The sequence below is a fragment of the Cydia strobilella genome, chromosome Z (genome assembly GCF_947568885.1).
Source record: "Cydia strobilella chromosome Z, ilCydStro3.1, whole genome shotgun sequence".
NCBI lineage: Eukaryota > Metazoa > Arthropoda > Insecta > Lepidoptera > Tortricidae > Cydia > Cydia strobilella.
In genome coordinates, this window is record NC_086068.1 from 55,547,547 (window position 1) to 55,571,859 (window position 24,313).

At 41.0% G+C, this 24,313-nt stretch overlaps 1 protein-coding gene across 8 annotated transcripts in view; it reads right to left on the minus strand.

Moving 5' to 3' along the window:
- The window catches only part of LOC134755146 (spectrin alpha chain), a 69,833-nt gene that overhangs the window by 27,486 nt on the left and 18,034 nt on the right, over window positions 1-24,313 (minus strand). For 6 of the 8 annotated variants that reach the window (XM_063691633.1, XM_063691627.1, XM_063691625.1 and 3 more), the window contains 19 exons: window positions 24,128-24,312; window positions 23,396-23,548; window positions 22,598-22,757; window positions 21,207-21,412; window positions 19,646-19,873; window positions 18,325-18,459; window positions 15,528-15,662; window positions 15,093-15,218; window positions 14,364-14,555; window positions 13,171-13,360; window positions 12,557-12,767; window positions 12,332-12,449; window positions 10,733-10,777; window positions 8,570-8,718; window positions 7,033-7,243; window positions 5,770-5,915; window positions 4,934-5,036; window positions 3,824-3,973; window positions 2,250-2,387 (listed from right to left, as the gene is read on the minus strand). In XM_063691633.1, coding sequence (XP_063547703.1) covers window positions 2,250-2,387; window positions 3,824-3,973; window positions 4,934-5,036; window positions 5,770-5,915; window positions 7,033-7,243; window positions 8,570-8,718; window positions 10,733-10,777; window positions 12,332-12,449; window positions 12,557-12,767; window positions 13,171-13,360; window positions 14,364-14,555; window positions 15,093-15,218; window positions 15,528-15,662; window positions 18,325-18,459; window positions 19,646-19,873; window positions 21,207-21,412; window positions 22,598-22,757; window positions 23,396-23,548; window positions 24,128-24,312 — 2,981 coding nt within the window. The remainder of the gene's footprint in view (window positions 1-2,249; window positions 2,388-3,823; window positions 3,974-4,933; window positions 5,037-5,769; window positions 5,916-7,032; window positions 7,244-8,569; window positions 8,719-10,732; window positions 10,778-12,331; window positions 12,450-12,556; window positions 12,768-13,170; window positions 13,361-14,363; window positions 14,556-15,092; window positions 15,219-15,527; window positions 15,663-18,324; window positions 18,460-19,645; window positions 19,874-21,206; window positions 21,413-22,597; window positions 22,758-23,395; window positions 23,549-24,127; window position 24,313) is intronic. The other 2 variants (XM_063691629.1, XM_063691628.1) reach the window with 1 other exon arrangement.

The window sequence follows — 24,313 nt, forward strand, 5'->3', positions numbered from 1 at the left end:
CATAATAACGTATTCGGAATGTAGTAATCTGATTTTTCTAAAATCACCATAAACTTCTCACGCCCTTGGAGTTCATCCATTAATTACGTCATAATCATAATATATTTATTGTGACTATAGGTAAAAAAAAAGGTGTTACATTTTATGGGTACTAAAACCATAGCCTACCATCTTAATGGCGTACAATATTTCTTAAAGCTAACAATAATTATTTAATGTCAAAAGATAACATAATTAGTACCTATATTAACATAATTATATTTGGCTAAGCATAATAACAAGTTTGGGAACAAATCAAATTATTTTATTAAATATTTTGATTTGTGTTTTTTTTTTTTTTTTTTTTTTTTTTTTTTAAGTAGTCACACTACTATATATAAATTAAAAACTGTAATAGATGTCATATATTAAAGAAAAAGTGACGAAGCCCTCCAGTGGTGAAGGCCGGATTCGAACCGGCGTCTTTAGCTATCGCGGCTAACGCCATGAACCCCTAGGCCACCCCGCCACCCGGCCCGGCTGTGGCGGGGTGGCCTAGGGGTTCATGGCGTTAGCCGCGATAGCTAAAGACGCCGGTTCGAATCCGGCCTTCACCACTGGAGGGCTTCGTCACTTTTTCTTTAATATATGACATCTATTACAGTTTTTAAGCATAATAAATTATAACTAAGACTAATTGACAATCAGTTTAAAGTAGACATTTTTTATATAATAGTATTTAATTATAAGCACCCTTTATTATTTAAAAAGTCATTAACCGTGTAAAACATTCTATGCAGTAACCATTCATTTATTTTCCTTTTAAATTTGTTATCATCAAAGGATTTAAATTCGTCTGGAATACAATTAAATATTTTAATTGCCATGAAATAAATACTGTTCTTATAGAAGACAGTGCGTGGGCAATGAATACTAGCCAATTTATGATTGTTTCGACAATTTCTATTATACCTGGCTACTTTTTCAAACAGTTGTAGGTGTTTTTTAACAAACATCGCCACCTCTTTAATATAAAGACATGGTAGCGGTAATATCTTATATCTAACAAACAATGGCCTGCAAGAGTCACGTTGGGATGCACCATACAGAGCCCTAACACATTGTTTTTGAGCTTTGAATGCCTTCAGCCAGTTCGTGGAATTCCCCCAAAAAATAATGCCATAGCAAAGCAACGACTGAACGTATCCAAAATACGCAAGAATTCCCGCTTTTTCTGATGTGCTATGTACAACTCTACGAAGAGGATATATAAACCTAGAAAGCTTCGCACACAGATCCTCTATATGTAATTTCCAATTGCAATTGTTGTCGATTAACAATCCAAGAAATCTCGAATTGTTTGTTATAGCAATAGATTCTGTGTTATAGTTTATGTCAATTGGTAATGATGATCTATATCCGGAATGAAATTGAACTACGTGCGTCTTTGATATATTAATGTTCAATTCATTAATATTTAGCCATTCAACAATAATGCTAAGCGTCACACGAATTTCGAGGTTTTTTTTGTCACACTTGGTCACATTTGGCAAACCCCTCCCCCTGGTGTGACGTCACATTTTCCAATGAAATCGGCAAATCTAATTAAGTATTATTGATATTTTATCAAAATATTCTTGACAAAAGAAATATTAGTAATTTTATAACCCAAAACAGATTAGGAAAGAAAATCAACGATTAAGAACGATTATCGTTCCAAAAACTTATTTAACTTTACAGCAAATAAAATAATTTAGATAAGTTAATGTGACGTCACAAAGTTTGTGACTCCCCCCTACCCCTTGTCACATTTTCTTGACCCCCTCCCCTCCATAAACGTGTGATTTAATTACTGGATGACTCCTTATTAGTATTTTTACGACATAGGCTAAATTTTTAAGACTATGAAAGAGGAGGGGGGTTGTTTTAACAGAAAAACGTATTCGGAATGTAGTAATCTGATTTTTCTAAAAATTAAAACTAATATATCTACAATCACCATAAATTTCTCACGTCCTTGACATGCTTCCTATGTTTGTTACATTGCTCTTCGAAAAATCATTAATTAACCTATCGTATGCATGTCATTCTCAACCAAAAGGGTACTTATTGTCGGTTGTCAATAAGGCGCTATTTCCATATAGCTTCAATTTGAAATCAACCTTATCGATAAGCGACAATGTGGTACCTTTTGGTTGAAAACGTCACATATATAGAGCAGATCTGCTCCTAAGCATACCAAAGGTTAAACAAGCTAGCTAAATACTGACCTCTCCGAGCCAGAAGTCGAGGTCCTTGACGGCGGCGATGTAGGTCCTCTGCTTGTTGGCCTCCTTCAGCTTCAAGGACTTCTCCGTGGTCTTTTGCGTGAGGAACATCCATTGGTCCGCGATGGACGCCAGACGTGCCTGTTGAAAGTTACATATGAGAGTACGTTTAGGCTTTTAATTACTAACATTATTTTTAAGAAAAAACTGTCACTAACACAAATTGATCCAAGTTGGTTTTTAGGGTTCCGTACTCAAAGGGTAAAAACGGGACCCTATTAGTAAAACTCCGCTGTCTGTCTGTCACCAGGCTGTATCTCATGAACCGTGATAGCTAGACAGTTGAATTTTTAACAGATGATGTATTTCTGTTGCCGCTACAACAACAAATACTAAAAAAGTACGGAACCCTCGGTGGGCGAGTCCGATTCGCACAAGTCCGGTTATTAATAAATGAATTTATATATTATATTAAGAGGCCGGTATCGATTTTAGTCGCAAAAATGTAAAATTGATAGATTTAGTCGGTGAAATTGTACACCTTTTGTTACCTAATTAAAATGACAAGTACTGCTTTCTATTAGCACGTCTTCTTATCTTGCCTTTTATCTGATCAATTTTTTGAAAACACTAAATTAGTAATGTTTTTTTTTTCTGATGGACGTTTAGGTAAACGCGCGTAAAGCACTGATTTTGACGCTCTTATTTGTACATTTCGTAAAGTTTGGACTGCTAAAAATGGTAAATTTGTATTACACATATTCTGTACTTGACCTTTATCAGATTACATTTTTGTTATATGACTTAAGAGTTCGAGGAAATGAAAGTTAAACGAATTCAATTTTCTCCAGAAATTACTTCAAAACAAGTGACAATTTCTCAGAAAATCGCCTTAATTTCAACGTAATTTTGATACTTAAACAATCTACAACATTGGCTGAAACTATTCTTATACATCAATTTGTATAATTTACCACCATAAGTTTAAGATGAATTTTTAAAAACTGCCCCTTCTCTTCATATATTACCGGTGACGCATGCTCGCGACCTCATTATTAAAAGGCAAGACGAGAAGACGTGCTAATAGTAACCAAGTTGTTATTTAGATATTACCAAAGATAGATATAACTCCGTAATAGATGGATACAGTCTAAGGAAAAAACGTGCCTCGAAAATCAAGAAAATTTGATTCTCGTTCAGAGGGCGCTACTAGTTTTGGCCTACAATCGTATAGATGGCGTTGACGGTTTCGTTTGTTATTTAACAATTTTAACGCATATCAGTGAAAGAACATGGGTCAAAATCATCAAAATAATTAATGGAAATAAAAAAAATCATTTATCTATATTTAAATACATTTTATCGTATTTTTACAAATCTTCAATTTTAGTTTTAAAGTGTGTCGACAGATGGCAGTGAATTTACTAGGGTTACAAAATTTACTATGACAGTACCGCTCTAGTATAAGTTACTCTATGATATTACGTAACAAAACGTGTATAATTTCAACGACTAAATCTATCAATTTTACATTTTTGCTCCAAAATCGACACCGGCCTCTTAAGCCACGTGCTCACCTGCACGGCGTCCTCGCTGCCGCTGCACTGGCCGCGCTGCACGAGGTTGTCTCCCATGGCCAGCACGGACTGGATCCTCTCGGCGTTGGCGGCCAGCTCCGCCTCGAACGCCTGGTGCTTCTGGTGTTTCGATTGGATGTTGGCCGGGTCCTGCGGGGAAACGAATTTTGTTAGTTTCGAACTATGAGTATTTATGAAAAATTATAATTATGACTTCCGTATGAATTGCAATGTTGCGGATTTTACTGGCAAGAAGACTTTGTAAAATAGAAATTTCATTAGTCATTACCTATACGCACCTATACTATACATGCATACTGCATACCTATATGTAGGGTCAAGGAGGGAACAGTGACTCGGGAAAAAAATAGCCAGGTACAGTGGCTCACTACAGTGTATAGCGATTGGGCGACTGAGCCATTGTTAGCGTTGAGCCACTATTCCCGCCTTGACCCTACATATGAAGAGCCGGCCCGCCGCTGTGTGTTTGAGTTGCATTAAATAGTCATAAGCGTATGGACTTCAAAATATTTATCAGTACGGTTTTTACTCACTATTATTTTTAGTCGCTTTTGGCGACATGTTTCGGATTCTTTGGGAATCCATCCTCAGGCACGAGTGTCCGCGGCGGTTGTACGTCGCCAAAAGCGACTAAAAATAATAGTGAGTAAAAACCGTACTGATAAATATTTTGAAATATGTCTCACGATAGTTTAAGTGCGACGTATGGACTTGTTTTAATTTTAAACACCTTCACTTCAAAATTAACCTTAACGACTGGAACACTCTTTGACAACAGACTACGAAAATCATCGAATTACACCGATGTAAACAAGAAGAAAAGATTTCGCAATAGGGAATATTACGCGAAACTCTGCGTAGGGGGCACCACTACCACAATCTGAGGGTCTATCGTGAAACAAGAAAATCGAAATTTCGTTATCTAACATCTCTGTCATCATCAAGAGGCAGATAGCGAAATTTCGGATTCGGAAATAGCGACACTCGCAGGGCCAAATAATTAGAATATTGTCAGGCTTCATTAGGCTATATAAAATTAGCCAATCGTTTTAACAAAACGGCGAGTTTATAAAGTATCAAAAATGTCACCTTGTAGCTCTCTTCTGTGGCGAGCTGCAGTTTCTCGGCGATCCAGTTCTCCATCTCGTCGGCGTCGCGGGAGAACTGCTGCAGGGTCTGCTCGTCGCCCAACCTAGGGACATTCACATTTTTTAACAATTTCTACTTAATATGATAGGGAATCATTGGACAAATCTCTATTTTTCCAAAGATTACAACAGTTACCACTAGATTAGTACTGCCAGGCCTATGGAACTCTCCGCGCGAGCTAGGATTTATACCTAAGACTCGCTTCCCGCCGGCGGTACTAAAGCTACCCAGTTGATTGCCACACGCGCTCACGCACGCACGTCACCGCGCGCTATGCCAAAGTAATGTCTTCGTCACGAACAAATAACACAGCTTGTAGTGTGGATGGATGCAGAAACAACAAAACAAATAAAAAATATAGTTTTTTCCTCTTTCGACGATTGAGGAAAAGTAAGTAGACATTCTCAAGTTACAAGCTCCGTAGATACTATTAAAATGTTTTAAAGATGTAGGTAATGTTTTTTACGACACATTTATAGCTAGGTATCTAGGTAGGTAGGATAGGGTAGGTATCAAAACGGTAGGTTGTTGCGATTTCTTTGAGAGATAAGTATCTGTTCGAAGGAACTATTATATAATCTGTGGTTATGCAAAGTGCAGAGACGAAAGTTAGGCTTGAAAGGTGGCCCCGAGGCCGAGACTACCTTTGAACGGCACGCCTATCGTGCGCGGCGCGTCACCGTGAACCTTAATGGAATGCAGGAAGGTTGATATTGGGCTGTAGCGGCGCGCGTCATCTGACGTCTTTGGCGGTCAAAGAGTAAAAGTAACAATACCTGGATCTTTTCTCGATGAGCGCCTCCTTCAGGTGCCGCCAGCGGTCGAGCACCTGCCGGCGTTTCTTGTCGATCGGGTCGGCGGCGTAGTGGTCGGACGCGATCAGCTGATCGGCCAGCGTTTGCAGTTGGGCGATCTTCTCCTCCTGTTGGACACAATGAAAGAATTTAGTATCAGTTTAATTGAAAGCAACTGAGCTTTCGGATCATGCTCAAGTCCAGTCATAGACAAGGACGAAAAATCTTTTACCTTTGTTATTACTAAGCTGCTTTTTTGGCGACAGTAACGTCTCAAATTATTTAACGAGCCAATAATAAATACGATGATATTTTTTACGATACGTATTCATTCGGTACGCGATTAGATGACACGTTGCGGGTGTCGTAAGCTACGAAGTGTACCGCAAGGCTCGAGGGGTAAAAGTATGGCGACATTACTACTGGAATTTTTATCGTTTTCCCGTTTAAACTTTCACGAGTGCACCGCGACAGTATCACGCGCGCGAGATCCATCCTACTCATTCCATCTTTTCCCACCCATCCATCCGTTTTCCGTGACCCATCTTTTTCTGTATTTATTAGAAAGAGACTGGTAGTCTCGCGCGAGATAGTCACGACGCAATCGTGCAAAGCCTACTAGCTGGACTCTTCATATTGGCGTCTCCGTTTGGTCAGGGGTGCGAAACTTCTAGCTTCGGGCAAACTCGGCTCAGTTCGGCTCTGCATTGCTCCGAGCAATTACTAAGGTTGGCACAACTTGACGTCCCTTTGCGTGCACGACCACAGATAAGATAATAACTTGAATTTTGACAACCCTAAATAGTCGAAAGGGATAGTGTCATATATTAGAAAGGGACAGCATGATTCGACCCTGAACCGATGTCAGACTTCGGTTTTGTACGAAGTTTCCTTTCTGTACGGTAGTACTATTATTTATTCTGTGGTATAAATTATAAATTGTAATAGATGTCATAAATTGAAGAAAAAGTGACGTAGCCCGGTGGTGAAACCGGAATCGAACCGGCGTCTTTAGCTGTCGCGGCTAACGGCCCCTAGGCCACCTCGCCACCGCCGCCTCGTCACTGTGGTATAACTTTAAACATTGCAATGCTTCGGTCGGCAGATGGTTCCAAGACCCTTGTCCGTTACGCACATAAAAAAAATATCGAGGCTCCGAGCAACGGTCCTGTTCACCACCCCTAAGGCCGCCCTAAGGAGGCTGGTTAATGTATAGTTTGTTCGGTTTGGTTTTGAGTTACTCACATGAGCGTTGATGGCCTTGTCAAAGTCCTCGTGTTTCTTAATGAGCTGCTCGACGTTGTCGGGCTGCGCGCTGTCCGCCTGGTCCGCCTGGTCGGCGGGCGCCAGGAACGCCTCGCGAGCGCCCATCCAGCCCTCGGCCTGCTCGCAGTCGCGGTAGAACAGCTGCAACTCCAGGTTCTGGTCGAGCTTCATGCGGCGAGCTACCCACGCCCTGGGGAGTTGATGGTTTAACGTTGAACATCACATTGACATTTCTACATTTTTCCGAGCAGCTTGATACGCCAAACGGGGATTTTAGCCTAAAGTTGAAGGGGCTTGGTGACACTACATGTCTATAACATAGATTACATATACAGGATGGCTAAAAAATAAGTGCATTCCCGTTGCCAGGGAGGTTTTGGGATTATACTGAGCAACGTTTACCCTCCTATAGAAAATGGACCAGCAAAAATGTATGAAACAGCCAAATAGACAGTTAAAATTTTCACAGACGATGTATTTCTGTTGCCGCTATAAAAACACATAATAAAAACAAAATAAAATAAATATTTAATATTACAACAAACGTGAGTTTGAAGCTAAGCGACACAATGGAAAAATAACATAAATGAGAAATGAAATGTGCTTTTCTCATAACGTAAGTAAATAAAATCGCAAAAGCTATAAAACAAAAATACATTCGCATTTTCAGAAAATAAATTAGGCGTGGCAAAAAAATTAAAACGAAAGTAAATTGCCCACTGTACTCTTCACAGTACATGAGTCATCTGAGCTGATGTAGGTACATGTGTATGCGTATGTGCCACCTTGGATTCCATCATCAGATCTGGTACTAGTATACGATAATCATTCGCGTTTCTCTAAGAACAAATTAGATTACTTACTATGAAAATATTTTAATGTGTGTTTTTTTCAAGTTCAACTATTAAACTATAAGACGGGGGACGATGGTTCGATTCCAGCTCTGGACACTGGAGGCTTTGGTAATTTTTCCTTCGTATATGATATTTATTTCGGTTTATAATCATTCGCATTGTATGCAAAACTTAAGTTCCACTGAACACTAGGAAATAAATCCAAAATTCACTCTAAAGATTAGATTAGTAATGCCAACAGATCCTTTAGGACAGGTACAAATCGAATTGTAATAAACTTAAGATAAATAACAAATTAAAAAGCAAAGCACCTAAAAACCAAGTGGTTATAAACATTCGCTATGCAAAAATTAACTTTTAAATTTAAATATTATAGGGACATTCTTACACAAATTGAATAAATCTCACGGTGAGCTCAATAAGGCTTGTGTTGTAGGTACTCAGACAACGATATATATAATATACAGATACTTAAATACATAGAAAACATCCATGACTCAGGAACAAATATTTGTGTTCATCACACAAATAATTACCCTTACCGGGATTCGAACCCAGGACCAACGGCTTCATAGGCAGGGTCACTATCCACTAGGCCAGACCGGTCGTCAGTTTAGCCCTTGCCTTTTAAAGCACATCTCTACAATGTAGTCAGGTCTTACTTCTCTAGATCCTGGCGCGCGTCGCCCATGTTGTTGAGCTTCTCCTGAATGTCGACGCTGGCGTAGTGGCCGCCCTGCAGCAGCTGCTGTCCGAACAGCTCGAGCGCCTGGAAGGTTCCTGCGCGCGCGTCCATCTCGGTACGGTGCTCCTATATGTCAAGTTGAGTCAGTATTACAACATTTACATAGGTTTTGGACGACGATATTATGAGTATTTAAGGTTCATCCAGATCTGACCAACGCGCCCACAGATTTAATATATACGCTAGATGACGCAAAAACCACGATTTGGATTGAAACCAAGCGTGCCGACAATTTTCATACAAAATTTACGCATAATATAATTTTAAAATTACTTATCTGTGATAGGAAACATGTTCTTGCGTTTGGGTGCTCGCAATTATTGAGCTGTTGAAGTTAATTATCATGCAACGAAGCATTTTTTAAGTTTTCACGGGCGTCCGGCTGCAACTGACCCGCGTGGACTGTAAAGAGCGACGGTCAACCTCGACGCTTGGTCGGGGTTCGGACACGCGAAGTAGATGCATTTGCGTCTTCTATAGTATATTTATTTCTGTGAACGCGCCTGTTTGCGTACAGTTAGCGTCTAGTAGATAATCACGCCCAAATATATCGTAGCACTCTTTTTTACCATATAAATAAATAGATCAGAACTGGTCGCACCTTTATGTTAGCTTGTTTAAAAATAATACCAAATCTATTAGCAATTATAATAGATTTGATACTATTTTCGAGTTGTTAAGGTGACGGAGCGTAATATTCAGATAAGTGCCTTATTAAAAATAATCAACACTTATAAATTAACTTTTTGAAAATTTTGAACCCGATAAAAAATATAAAGATAGGGAATAAAGCGGAAACAACACCAAATAACCAAATGTGAGTGTCAAACATTATAGAACATTAGGTAGAAACCAAATAAACAGTACCGCAAAATCAACACACACGACAAAGATTATATTACAATTACTATAAGAATTATAAATATCAACATCAAAATTGGATTTGAGAATACAGGACAACACCAAAATTATAAAATAAATCCTACCATTAATTGATTATAAAATAAATTAAAATTGGCCTAGTGTACAAGTCGTTTCGTGCCTGCAATACGGCCACTTGGGCATCAACATTTTTAAAGAAAACTTAACTTCATAATAAATTTTGAGATGTGGCCGTATAGCAGACAGGGGACGAAGTATACTAAAAAAGGCTCTGTTAAATATAAGAGTAAATTATAGGGTGGACCGGGTTATATTAATAGTGACTTTTATACTTTAACCGCTACGTTTTTATTCAACTAATCATATTTTCAAATATATAATTAAACATAATGTGAAGTGTTATGAAAATAAAAAATAAAAATTGTGACTGAGAGCATTAAAATAAACATAAAAAACAAATTTTAATGCACTCTCGGCCTGTTAATGAAAAGTCATAACGCCGACGCGATGAAAGTGTCCAACGCGTCGACGTCGCCACAACGCAATACCAGTTTTATGATCTTCTTACCGATTGCGCGCTAACAGAGACCTTATTTCGTCGCAATAAGGTCCACGAATCGTGTATTAAAACATTCGCGGACACGAATGCTATAGCATTCGCGTAGGTTTTTGTTTCGCATACGTCGCTTACCGTCCGCGAACTTGTGTCTACAATGGTATCAAGGTGTAGAAAGTTAGGTCAGGCAAGTTTTATCACAATATAAATAGATTTCCTTGAAATTCAGAATGGTCGACGATGATTGTATACCACATCACTCCACGAATATTTTAACTCCTTAAGTTATAGACAACGACAAAAAACTCTAAGGTAGCCTTTCCACTGAGGCGGAGTTGAGACGTGCCGGAACCAAAATCAACCAATCGCATTGGTCGTCTTCTCCGCTCCGCTTGATTACAACAAATGCTATTGGTCGACGCCCGCACGTCTCCTTGGTTCCGTCCGGGTTTTGAATATTCAAGTTTCCATACGTTTCGTATGTTATCGCGTGTGCCAATGTTGCTGACGTAACTTTTCCACCGTCCGCGGGACTATTGGAGTAGATGACTTTACGAGAGTATAATAAAACTGGTAATGTGTGTGTGTGTTGCACTCTCGTGTATTAATGTCTGTGTGTTAGGCGCCACTCATGCCTCTGACCTGCGGCATTATGCCGTATCGCGCGTCTATCTCCAGCCGGTGCGTCTACAACACGTCATTCTTTTACTTCGATACATGTATTTATAAACTGAGACAGTCCACTTAATAAGACCCAAATTAGGGTTAGGGGTCCCTTTATTAGACTAAAAACATGAAAGAGGTAAAGGACACCGTTTACTGCTGTAATACGATACATTAACAGATAAAATAAGAGCTTATGTACTTACAAAAAAGTGAAGCATTTTTTATTGAAAAGATATGATAGATAAAAAAATGTTACAACTCAGTTTTGTCATACACATATTTTGATCTGATTTCTCTTTTATGCCCCCCAAAGTTAATAGCATATTGAATTGATTGTCCACAATTTTATCTTAATCTATACCGGGACCGATTTGAAGCTATTTAATTCAAACCAAAAATGAGGCTTCAGTATTCTTGACTTTCTATGTTATTCGTGAACTGTAGACAACTAATTATTCAGTATGTGTAGTGTCTTTTCGGCAAAAATGTCATCCATCAGAGTTTGCATAACCTCTTAGGGTTCAATGTTCTAATACTAATACAAATTACCTCCAATGAAATTTAAATCTTAATGAAATGGAACAGTTGCTTTTATTTTGTTTCGAATGATTTTAAAAGAAAACAAATTCATCTCTATTTTCTAATACCGTTGATTCAAATTCGATTGCCAATATTCCTTGTAAGGTGGGCCGCTAATTTTATATTGACATCGCCGTTAAATTGCACGATTTAAGTCCCATTTACACGGCGAGAGAAATTGCATGCAATATTTGATACATTGCTAAAACTACGGACTACAATTAATTCAGTCGATCAATAAAATACAGATGTAGTGAATGATGCTTTACCAATAGTATTTTCACGGAAACGCACTAACGTGTCTTGCTATTTCAGTCAACCTCAGTACAAGAAGTACTGAGGTTGACTGAAATAGCATGACAAATACAAACGTTTCCGAGAAAATACGATGTCAAAGGATTAGGTACATCTGTACCACAATGTAACGAAAATCACAAGCAAGTTCTTGACCCGTCTTAATGGTGTCTTAAGCTCTGGTTTCCTAGGAAAGCGGTGCAGTCATATAGCGACAGCGGTGAATGACGTCACCAGAACGTTGTCTATGTAAACAAAATGGCGCGGTTTCCTAGAGGGCGGTGATTGACACCGTAACGTCAACAAGCGGTGCCGCCATTTGCATGACGGCCGTCTTGACACTCTTTTGACGGTGTCGATAGTTTCGTGAACGTTTTATTTGATAGCGGTGAAGCCATTTCTAATAAAATCTCAAATGCACCAAGATATTTTAATACTTAAATGATCTTTCGCACTACGATTATTTTTAACTTCTGATGATAGTTCATTCTCCAAGTAAATTATTAAAGCTAAATCAGGGTCGTCAATTTTCTCGTCCACGTTTCGTTTGACGTTGGTGGCTGACGGTGTGTTATGACGCCGTAGAACTTTCCACATGTCGTCACCGTAAAGACGGCCGCCTTTTTGCGTCCGCTATATGACTGCACCGCTTTCCTAGGAAACCAAAGCCTTATGCTTGGTTATGTCCCGTTGAACGCTTACCTGGTGTCTTTCGAGCAACGCCTCGGCGCCGGTGACGTCATTGGCGAGCTCGTCCGAGCTGACGAGCGCCATCATGGAGTTGATCCACGCCATCAGGTCGCGGTAATCGGAGAGGAAGCTGGAACAACATGCTTGTGTTAGGAAGGTTCAGGTAACGTTTTGGTTATTGTAAGTGGATAAATACAGCTCCCAGCTCTCATGCTTGCCTGGTATGTAAACACTCACCGTTGCAGATCGTAAGAGTCGAGCAGCTTCTCCTTCCTGGCGTTGGCGCGCGCCTGCAGTTGCTGCCAGGCCTCGTTGATCTCGCGCTGCTTGCTGTAGGTGGCGTCGGCCGAGTCGCCGTGCGTCGACATAAGCCGGTTGGCGGTCTCGTCGAGCGAGCGGATCTTATCGCCGAGAGCGGCTAGGTCGCGCTCCAAGCCCTCGTGCTTGCCTGGTGGATGAAGGAGTTTTAGTACAAGATTCTGCCAAAAAAAAGTTACAAAGAACAGCGTCACAAAATCATCAACACAAAAGGTGGTCGCGCGAATCGTCTCCGAAGAAAGCTCCTTGTACATAGGTCATAGAATAGAATAGAATAGAAGAAATTTATTCAAAAACGTTTAAATTTAACTTAAGTATTACTTAGGACATACAGAACCAACTTATTATTAAGCGTCACTGAAAAGGTCTCCACTCAGCATAATGTCAAGATACGCGGTCTTCCGTGAAGACCCTCACTGAAGCTTGTGAGACACAGATAACGTATTTTGCATGTACGGACAGTTTATTTAAGAGAACTAGGCTTGGCTAGGCAGACTTCTATGTGAAGGCTTAGGAACATTAGTAAAACTCACGTTGTAGCGTCTGCACGGAGCGCAGATCCTTGCCAAGGTCGTCAGTAGCGAGGGCGGCCTCCTTCTCGGCGATCCAGTCCTTGGTCTCGTCGACGTCGCGGTGGAAGCGCTGCACTTCGTGAGCGGAGCCGAGCTGAGCGGCGCGCTCTGACGTCAGTTGCTGGAGCGACGTCCATTTGGAATTCAGCTCCTGTTAGGACAGATACATTATTTAGTTTTACTTGTCAAATATGTGATAATAAATGTTGCGTTTTTATCAACCCCTGAAAGTTACGTAGGTATTACATATCAGCGGCGAAAGCATCCTTGCACCCGGGGTATGTCCTTAAACTACGTCCAAAAGAGAGGTATGGGCACTGTGAATGACATCTCGCTTTGTGTGGTAGGGCACAGGACAGCGGACGTCATTCCAGATCTAGAGCAGAGCCCAACTGGGGAGGTACCTCCACCTTACAGAAAACCGCAGCCAAATAACACTAGACCCTACTAATAGTGATGTGTTCCTGCCGGTGAGTAAGGTTGCCAGAGCTCGAGGAAGAGGAGTGTTAGGGTCGGCAACGCGCATGTAACTCCTCTGGAGTTGCATGCGTACATAGGCTACGGAGACTGCTTAACATCAGGCGGGCCGTATGCTTGTTTGCCACCGACGTAGTATAAAAAAAGCATGGTCTCATTTTAGCGCCTGTCAACATGTCTGTCGTAACAGGAACGTGACAGGCATGGTGACAGGCGATAAAAATGAGACCAGCGGCAGTAGCACGGTCGCATTTTTATCGCTTGTCACCATGCCTGTCACGTTCTAACAAGTATGTAAGTGCGAAAGTGACGGGCATAGTGACAGGCGATAAAAATGGAACCATGCTGCGCCCGCATGCTTCCGTCGCAGCAAGCTGAACGCTGCTTTATGATAAAGACAATGATTATTTTTTAAACCATTTCTACCATACCATGATACGAACAAAAACCTGAAGAAAGACTCTTGAACGGAGCCATTAACACCGTCAATGCTTTTGTGAAGCAGTGGACGTCTTACATCTGAAATGCAGATATTATCGTATGATATGAGTACACTAGCAGTGTAGGAATCTAGACAGCTTAAATCTGTGCAGGATTCCTGTTGTTTCCGCAAGCGTCTCGAAATGACATCACTAGGTGAGGGTCTTGAAAGATCAGTCCATGCTTTCTGGTCTCACCTGCATCTGGGTCTTGATCTTGAGCGCGGCCTCCGTCTGCCCGACAGTCATCAGCTGCACGGCGATCTCGTTCATCTCGGCGAGGCGGACCTCGTTGGCGCGCAGGTCGTTCTGGAAGTCGTCGAACTTCTTCTGCATCACCTCGACCTGCTCCAGGTCCTCGCCGACGTCTTGGACTTGAGCGTGCATTTCCTGTGTACGAACGTGGACTTTTAGGCTATACGGAGATTATGGCGGGGAATGCGAGAATACTAAAACATTTAAAAAAAAGAGTAATGTCGGAGTATCCCACTGGGGGCCTGTTGCATAATAAAATACAAACTAATACTATTAGTGATTTTGTATGTAAAATCACTAATAGTATATTAGCTTGTATTTTATTATGCAATAGGCTCCTCATAGTATAGGCTATGTGGCCTATCTGGCGGGGGCCTGTTGCATAATAAAATACAAAGTAAAATCACTAATAGTATTATCTTGTGTATTTTATTATGCAATAGGCTCCTCGTAGTATAGGCTATGTGCGAAGTTGGTGGCGGGGGAAATGAAATACAAACATTCGTTTCGAACTAGTCATTTAATTTTTTGGAGGCAGACTTTTAGTTTGACACTAACGTTTTAAGCCAACTCAACAGCCGTCGCTGGAGAGGTAGATCACTTTTGTTTTATTATATGACATGTTTTATAGATGATATGACATTCTATTTATATTTCAGTTTATAGTCTTACCTTGTCCTTAATCCAAGTGTGCAGCTCGGCAGCCTCGCGGACCAGGACGTACGCCTTGACGGTCTCGTTGAGCTTGTTCTGACGCTCGCGCGCCAGACCCAGCAGGTTGTCATATTGACCCTCGATCTACGAACAAACAGTTCAAAAGTTCAGACAAACTTGTAAAATTATTCATGAAATGCCACAGCTCGGCTGAATTTCACCTCCCATAGAAACGAAGTTTCTTTTTCATTTTAAAACTACGTGTTGGCTTGTAATGAAACTTTGCACATACAATGACATGAGGTATATCTAGGTCTGATATTAGTTTATATAGCTCCAGTTTATAAATCAAACGAATTAGAGCAAGAACAAGTTTTTGTTCAAGTGGATAAGCCGTGGCAAAATGCCGGGACAACGCGAGGAAGATGATGATGGATAGTATGATGAGTGTACCTGGTTCTGTCGGGCGGCGATGGAGCTGGAGTCGGCTAAGTTCTGCTGAGACGAGGATAGACCCGCGTCAATCTTCTTCACGTAGGCGGCCGGCACAAAGCCCTGACGGTCGTTCACCTCCACCTTCCACCAATCCTGGATAACGGGACAATTTTAAACATTGTTGTCCATTTGCTCCTGATTTTGGCTTAAATAGAGTATTTCACAAATTTTTATTAAGGTATCAGTCGATCAGAATATAAAAAACAAAAAACAATAAACAGATTCGGTGTGATATCCACCCAATGTTTTTATGATAGTTTTTTTTTTTGTAATTTGATACTAAAAAAAGTGTTTAGTATGAATTTTAAACATTTAATTTGTGTTTTAATTTTATTATGATTATAACAGATTTACGGATGATTTAAAAAAAATAACGACCGGCCCGGGTAATGTGATGTGAACTATATAAAAAAAAAGCATTAAACCTATTATATAAGCCATAAAAGGCAACGGTATTATTTCGTTTGAAACACGTATATCACAAAACTACTTAATCACTTCGTTTTATCAACAACAATATACGGATAACATAAAAAAAAAACACTTACACTCCTCTTACAAGCATTCTCGATTAACAAACAACACAGCCACGATAAAACTATCATTATCACTAAGATAACTAAACTAATATCACAGTGAATTACAATAAGTTTCGCGATAAGTTCTCGCTACATTTTGGAGCGGGCGCCTCGACGGCTGAACGAACGAGCACTGGCGCGTTACGTGATTTCGGAGCTGGTAGGAGGCAGATGAATTGACAATTAGGTTAGGATACGTCTAGATTTGGCCAGTATTGTGCGAACTAATTTTCAGTTCAAGTTAACTTTTACATAAAGACTTAAATTAATTTTGTTGAATTTTTGAACTAATTTCGATTGTACTTCCGATGTTTTTAAATAAATAAATTGGGGCATTTTCTATGAAAAGGGACCTTATTGTCGATGGCGCTTACGCCGTCGCGCGGCATTGTATTTATATCGGAGCATCGTTTATAACGGCGTTGACAATTGAAGTCGTTTAAAGGTGCATGTGTCATCTTGTAGTTAAAATAACTAAAACTATGTGTAATGTTCTCAAAGAGGGCACTAAGGTGAAGGCGTTTGCCTTTAAAACAATGAGATACAAAGGTCAACAGTTCGTTTTACCAAATCTAGCGAGCCGATCACAAAAGCGACAGAAATCACATATGTGTTTGTGTATATACTATATATATACCTCTATATGTATCTATCATGTTTATGGAACACACAATACATAATAGGGGCTGAAAGCGAGGAAATAAGAAGAGACAAAAGATATGGCGTGCTACTCAAAACCGCCCCGCCCCGCCCCGATTCGAATTACCTCGCCCCGCGACAGCAGATTGACGACCTTTTGTTTTGCCGACCGCTCAGTACTGTTTTTAAGCAACTTACTCTCACTATGACGCATGCCGCGTGTACAGACGTGCCGTTCACACATAGAAACGCAAGTGACTTTTGATGTATGGCGTGTCCGCCCTGTGACAAAACTTGCGACGGATGATATGGCGATTATGGCGATCGCACGAGTTTTTACCCGTCTCTTTGTTTTTTAATTACTCTGATAAAATACCATATTTTTATTTTAAAGCTTCCTCGGCTATATTCACGATATATCACTAGCTGTTTTATAGGTAGGTATACAGAAATTAGCTCCATGCGTGATTTTTTTTATTGTAATCATAATTTATATCGTTGGAACACCGAAAAAAAAAATACGTTTGTAAACCTTCACATTATTGTATTAAAAAATATTTAAAATGTTAAAAATTTTTGAGCGGTTGAAGAGCTCATAATTTTTGGCTCAAATTCTACAGAGCGTGATGACGTCACACGTTGGACGGTCCAACTGAAGTTTGCTACTAATGACACTTATGTGAACTAATCTGTCGAACGCGTAACGTCACGTGACGTTACGAATTACATTATCGTATTTCGTAATGACAATAGACATAAAACTCTTAACAAAAAGTTCAATTTTAATATGAATGTACCCTTACATCGCGTCACGGCGGTCTGTAATATTATTGACAATGAATTAGCACGTCTACCCGTACACATTTAACTGATATTAGGTAGACTTTATCTCAATGCAATAAGGCTCACGTTCGGTCAATTTACTGTCGCGACGATGTTTACAATAAGAAATACGATAATTCACATGCGGCATGTTTTATTCATGCCTACAGATTCTGTATCCAGCGTTACAAGATTATGTTTAAAATAAAGATTTTCAGGAGTAAACTATTTTAATATGTTCATTTTTAACTGACTTCGAGAGTTCAAAAGGAGGAGATTCTCAATTCAATTGTATGGTTTTTACCAATCTGATCAGTAGGCCAAGCACGACAGCACCTTGCCCGCGAGATTTGAGAGATTCGAGATTCACGCCATAGACATAGTATATACAAGTAGTTATAGACGCGCCACCAAGCGACCGGGGGTAAGAGAAAGAATATTCATATAAAATTTAGGCAGTATAGGATTATTTCTCTTTCACTCTTATAAATTTCGGTATTTCGCCATCGCCTCCCACCTATTATGCCACCCGGTCGATGATAAGGACAAAGCATGACATTATTTTCTCTTTACTCTTATAGGAATCGCAATAAGACTATCTTTCTCTATCAAAGAGTGTCAGGCCCTTGCTTCGCGCCAATAAACAGGGGGCTATTGTGCTACCTAGTGCAAGCTCCCTATCTACATTAAAAATGAATAACAATTTGAATACATACCTTGTTGTTAGAGTTGAGTAGGGTGAGCACATCGCCGCGCTTCATGGACACCTCGCGCGGACTCTTCTCGGCGTAGTCATATAGGGCGACCACGCACTCCTTGCCCGACACGTCCACCACGGGGGACTCTTGTTGCTGCGTACGAACATTACGTTAGACCAGTGTTTTTCAAACTGTGGATCATGACCCCCTGGGGGGTCGCAAAGCTTCTGCCAGCCTTAAAACAATACAAAAGCGAAACATTTTGCTCGTACTAAGGGGGTCGCGTCATAAAAAAGTTTAACAAACACTGCGTTAGACAATACAAGGCGTCATTCATTTATTACGTAAGAATTTTTTTTGCCAGATTTTGAGCCCCTCCCTCCGCTATGTAAGAAAATATAAGAATAGGCCGACCCCCACTCCCCCCTGTTTAATATATATGATTTTGACCCATGTTCTTTCATTGATATGCGTTATAATTATAAATAACAAACGAAATGAAACGATATGATAACGAAACAAACTCTATACGAGACTAGGCCAAAACTAGTGGCGCCCTCTGATCGAGAATCAAATTTTCGTGATTTTCGAGGCACGTTTTTTCCTTAGACTGTATCCATCTATTACGGAGTTATATCTATCTTTGTTATTACGTAAGAATCTGAAAGAAAAATAATTTTTTGGAACTTTTATTTTGTATTAAATTATTTTAAAACGGGTCACTCACGGGTATTATTAAGTCGAATACTCGACATGTTTCATGTATTCGATTTCATAATACGTGAGTGACCCGTTTTAAAATAATTTAATATCTTTGAGTCTCACGGGAGTTTTGTAGTTTTATTTTGTACCGTGCAAAAGTACAGCAAAAATATTTTTTTGGCAATAATCAACTTTGGCTTAATTTTATAGTTTTTCTTTGTCGCACGTATACATGCGCTTTTTCGAAGTATAATCTTTACTTGCGCATTTTTGTGATCGTACGTAAGAACTATTAATACGCCACTGTAACTTTATAAATTGGTGCTGTTGTAATATCTCAAACTAAAATTATAGTATGACAATGTATCTTGAAAATTATGTGTTATCATTATAGCACTTAAGGATTCTCGTTCTATACTCGCCATGTTGCTAAGTTTGCGCCATCAAAGTATTCTAAACCTACCTGCGCGAGATGCCTCCCTCCTCCCTCAACCTCTCGATAGTGTTCCCGAACGCCTCAAGGTCAGACAGAAGCGCCTCATGTTTCTTGAGGAGGGCCTCTGAGGAGTCCTCATATTTGCCGTTGTCCTGAGTGTAACCAAAGTATTCTAAAGCTAAAAAAAGTAGAACAACTTACTCTGCACGAGTTAGCCTGCTCCCTCAAGCTCTTGATAGTGTTCCCGAACGCCTCAAGATCCGAAAGAAGTGCTTCGTGTTTCTTCAGTAGGGCTTCAGAAGAGTCCTCATCTTTCCCGTAGTCTTGAGTGTTGGCCATAGGTTCCTTTTCGCGCATCCAGGATTCCGCCTCGTTGGCGTCGGCGAAGTATTGCTGGGCTTGGAGCGAGTCCTCCAGGTCTTGCTTGCGCTGTTGGGGTGATGCAGTGATTAGTACAGAATATAGGGGACGTGTAGGGTTCCCTTTTGAAAGCCACGCCTATCGTCGAAACGCAAGACGGTAAAATAACATCATAAAAAGTAAGACTGGCAAATTCATAACTTTACCTACTTATCATATTTTATGTGCTTATACGATTTAAAATCATTTAAGGTTTTTTTTTAAACTAAACCAAGTTCATTTACTTTACGATACAAAAAAGTGTTAATTTTTTTTTATGAATATACCAGCTGATGTCAAAAAATATTGATATGAAGACGAAAGTATACCGCCTCAGTTTTTATGAGAACCTGGTAATTTATTACATAAAAAAATCGTATAATTTTATCGCGCGTAGCGTTATCTATGCATTATGCTAATTTTATCCACGCGGATTGAGGACACTTAAGGTCATTGCTTTATTTAACTCATTAGTACACCTACACGTTTCTCATCTCCTGGTACTTTACTGCACCTTACTGCAACTTGCACTTTTATGCAGTTTCGTTTAAAAAACGCATATGCATAGAGACAGTATTCAATTTATCATGTACCGAATTAGGTATGTTTATAAATTAGGACCTTAATAATCTTGTCATTTGGAATAAGATATGAGCACTTGGTTATTTCCAGCGTAGCGTCCTTAGGGCTGCAGTCACCTAAATGAACATCTCATTTTTTTGTTTCATATTGGACGTAGGGTTAACCTAGGTACAAAAACTCCGCCGGCGGGGTCTCGGAGGTTTGCAAAATTGTTCCCGTCGGAACACCCCAGGGGTTTTAGTCCGTGTGAGTCGGACATACCCACTCAGCTTCTCCCGGGCCGGGTGGGATCCCTAATTTCCCCTGGGTAAAAAAAAAGGTACTAAAACTCCGCTCGGATGGCCAGGACAGGGTCCAAAATAAAACAAATATAGGTAAATCCGTACGGATAGCAGCTCTACTTATACCTTGGGCTGGTTGCACCAAACTGTCTGTCGACGTCATCAGTTTTTAAGTTTTTGCTTTTATGAAAAGTTTAACAGCTCTATAAAGTCAATTCGTTGATCAGTTCGACGATGGTGCGAGCTACCTGTCCTAATAATCTCTAAACGTAAATAGTCGGGCAGAGGATACGAAGTGGAGAGCCTTCTCCAGCAGTTGGGTCCACTGCTGGTGCAATTGCTGAAGCCTAGCTCCAATCTCATCAGCTGCAAAGTGTTCTGCGTCCCGCAGCGCAACTCTGGCGGCCCGTACGGCCTCTCCCCATATCTTGAGGCTAGGTTCTAGACTTTTTAACCACGGCCTGAATCAAATTTGCGTGGCTAGTCCTAGATATATTTACCTGGAGAGCTTTCTCTTGCAGTTGCGTCCACTGCTGGTGCAATTGCTGAAGTCTAGCGCCAATCTCATCAGCTGCAAAGTGTCCTGCGTCCCGCAGCGCAGCGCCCGCGGCCCGTACGGCTTCTACTCGCGTCTCGTGCTGTGCCATCTCGCCCATGACCGCTTGGTGCTTCTTCATCAGGTTCTGGACGCCGATGAGGTCGCGGCCTGGATGAAATGATGTTTGGTAAGTACCTATTATGCGACGAATTAATTGTTTTGAGCAGAAATGTCTGCGAATTCGTGAGAGCCCAAGACAGTGACGTTTTCTATTAATCCTTTATTTCTAAGCATTGTTATTTTTTATGCTTTTTTCTACGATATATAGTCGTCCATGTCGTGTCCGACAACGGCGACCTTTACAAACTCCTCTGATGAGCTATATGGCTCGCAAAACCGAACTTTGTTTTAAATATCCGGTCGCACTGTGTACAAAAAAGCTTCCCTTGTTCATTATAAGTATATGCGTAGGACGGCTTAGGTCGAGACTTCCGTTGAAGGCGCTTTTGGTCCAGGTGTTCAAGTCGAGCTTCTTCGAAAGTAGCTACACCTTCTCTTACCTTATTGCGCCATTCTTCTACGATATAAGTTAGGTGATTGTGGCTTTTGAGATAGGGACAGTGTATTATGTGCCGTGAGCGATTTTAAATTCCGTGGGTAAACAATGTATAAAAAAAAGGAAAAGAAATAATCGTCTTTTAGAATTTTTTGTCCTAAAAGGATTTTTACAGAAATTACTGTTCGCAAAGTTTGCATGGAATGGACAATGTGTAAAATTGTATTTAAATCGTTTAAACAATAATTCCAACATATTTATTCTAAAGGGGTACAAGAGTATTCTTAGCTTTTTTCAATGGGGTTGGCAACTGTCAAAGGTTTGCCGAGATGGCGCCATCATAGCTTGCCCCTTTTTCTATGAGATTTGGCTTAAAGGGCTGGCATCCAGGGCATTAAAAAAACAAAAAATTTACACAATTCTAGGGATTGACAGGGAAGCTATGCTGGCGCCATCTGCTAATTATTTCGGCCGGCCAACCCCATTTCTTTCCTGTAGAAGTTTAAAAGAGGTTTGATCGAAATTTCATGTAAAATTGTAGGCTTCCCAATACTGCAAAAACTCGCCGTGTGCCACCTCCCTAAGACCACGTATATACCTCGGTTGGTGGACGCGATGATGGGCTCCTTTTTCCTGATCCACGCGGCCTCATCATCCAGGTCTCGGAACTGCTGCTGCGCCTGCAGAGAGTCGAGGAGGCGGCGCTTGCGGACCGCCATCGGCTAGGGCTGTGTAGCGTGCCATCAGACCATCCTAGTATAGTTGTAGAAGTTGTCCCAATAAGAGCACGTATATACCTCGGTTGGTGGACGCAATGATGGGCTCCTTCTCCCTGATCCACGCGGCCTCGTCATCCAGGTCTCGGAACAGCTGCTGCGCCTGCAGAGAGTCGAGGAGGCGGCGCTTGCGGATCGCCATCGGCTTGTCCAGGGCTGTGTAGCGCGCCACCAGACCGTCCTAGGTAATCACAATTAACATTATTTAATGCCTTTATCCAGTGTCTTCCAAGCAAAGTTAGTGAAGAAATTTTTATAAATATCTGAACAGTAGAGTCATGAGTGCATCGTGACAGTATCTCGCACGTCTTTTAAAAAACCGGCCAAGTGCGAGTCGGACTCGCCCACCGAGGGTTCCGTACTTTTTAGTATTTGTTGTTATAGCGGCAACAGAAATACATCATCTGTGAAAATTTCAACTGCCTACCTATCACGGTTCATGAGATACAGCCTGGTGACAGACAGACGGACAGCGGAGTCTTAGTAATAGGGTCCCGTTACCCATTGGGTATGGAACCATAAAAACTGTATCATATAGAAAGTCACGGTCAGTGTATCCCGCGCGCGAGATACGTTCGCGACGCCCTCTTGCATCTTGCCTATAGAATTATTCGACTTAACATTTCAGAAAATCTTGCAAAGACATAGGACGAATCAATTATATGCTTATTCAACATACCCGAGAAAAAATGAGAGTATTGATAGCGATAATCTTTAGTCTATGGTGTTATACCTGTAACTATTTCTTTTTTGAAGTGTAATAAAGAGTTATCTATGTATTACTTAGTAAAAATGACACATGAAAGAATATGAACTTACTTTCTTAGCCTTGATATTGTCAGCGTCGAAGTGTCCCTTCTCGATGAATTGCTCGGCCTGCGTGCGGATGGCGTCGATGCGTTCAGCGTGGGAACCGACGTCGGCCTCTAGGAGAGCGTGCTTCTTTTGCAGGTTCTGCACGCTGGTCAGGTCCTGAAATAGTGTGATGATATTAGAAGTCAATAATTGTGACATAAACTAACTAACTCCGCTGGCTCAGCGACCCGAAGTGAGTCTTGGCCTCCGATACGAGTTGGCGCCAACACGCCCTGTTTTGTGCGACCTCCTCCCAGTTTTCTGCTTGCAGGGCGCGTAGATCTTTCTCGAATTGGTCTCTCCAGCGATACTTAGGACGACCTACTTTCTGGGCGTCGACCTATGTGGCGTCCAACGTAGGCCCTTTTGGCTGCCCTATCGCCTGTCATTCTCTCGAGATGCCCAAGATGTTTGGTTCAGAGACCAGGAGTCGTAGCACGGTACGCACGGCACGGTACCATGCCTGTCACGTTCTAACAAGTATGTGAGTGCGAAAGTGACGGACTTAGTGATAGGGGAAACCATGCTGCGCGGGCAGGTCTTCTATCTCCTGATTTTTCCGGATTCTCCAGCTACCATCTTCTCTTTGTGTTGGCCCCAAGATCTTTCGGAATATTTAATAATTGTGACATATTTGATCTAATAATCTTAATAGATAACTTCGTAAGGTCTACGGTGCTGTATAAATGTCAGTACCTTTCCATAGTCCTCGCTCAGCAGCTGCCCCTCCACCTCGGACAGCCAGAGCTCGATGTCTTCAACGGCGCGGTTGTACTGCTGTTGCTGCGATGCTTCTTGCAGCTTGCTGCCCTTCAGCTCGGACGCGGCAGCCAATCGTTCCCAGAGACCGGCTAGCTCGCCGAGGCGGGAATCGATTTGAGC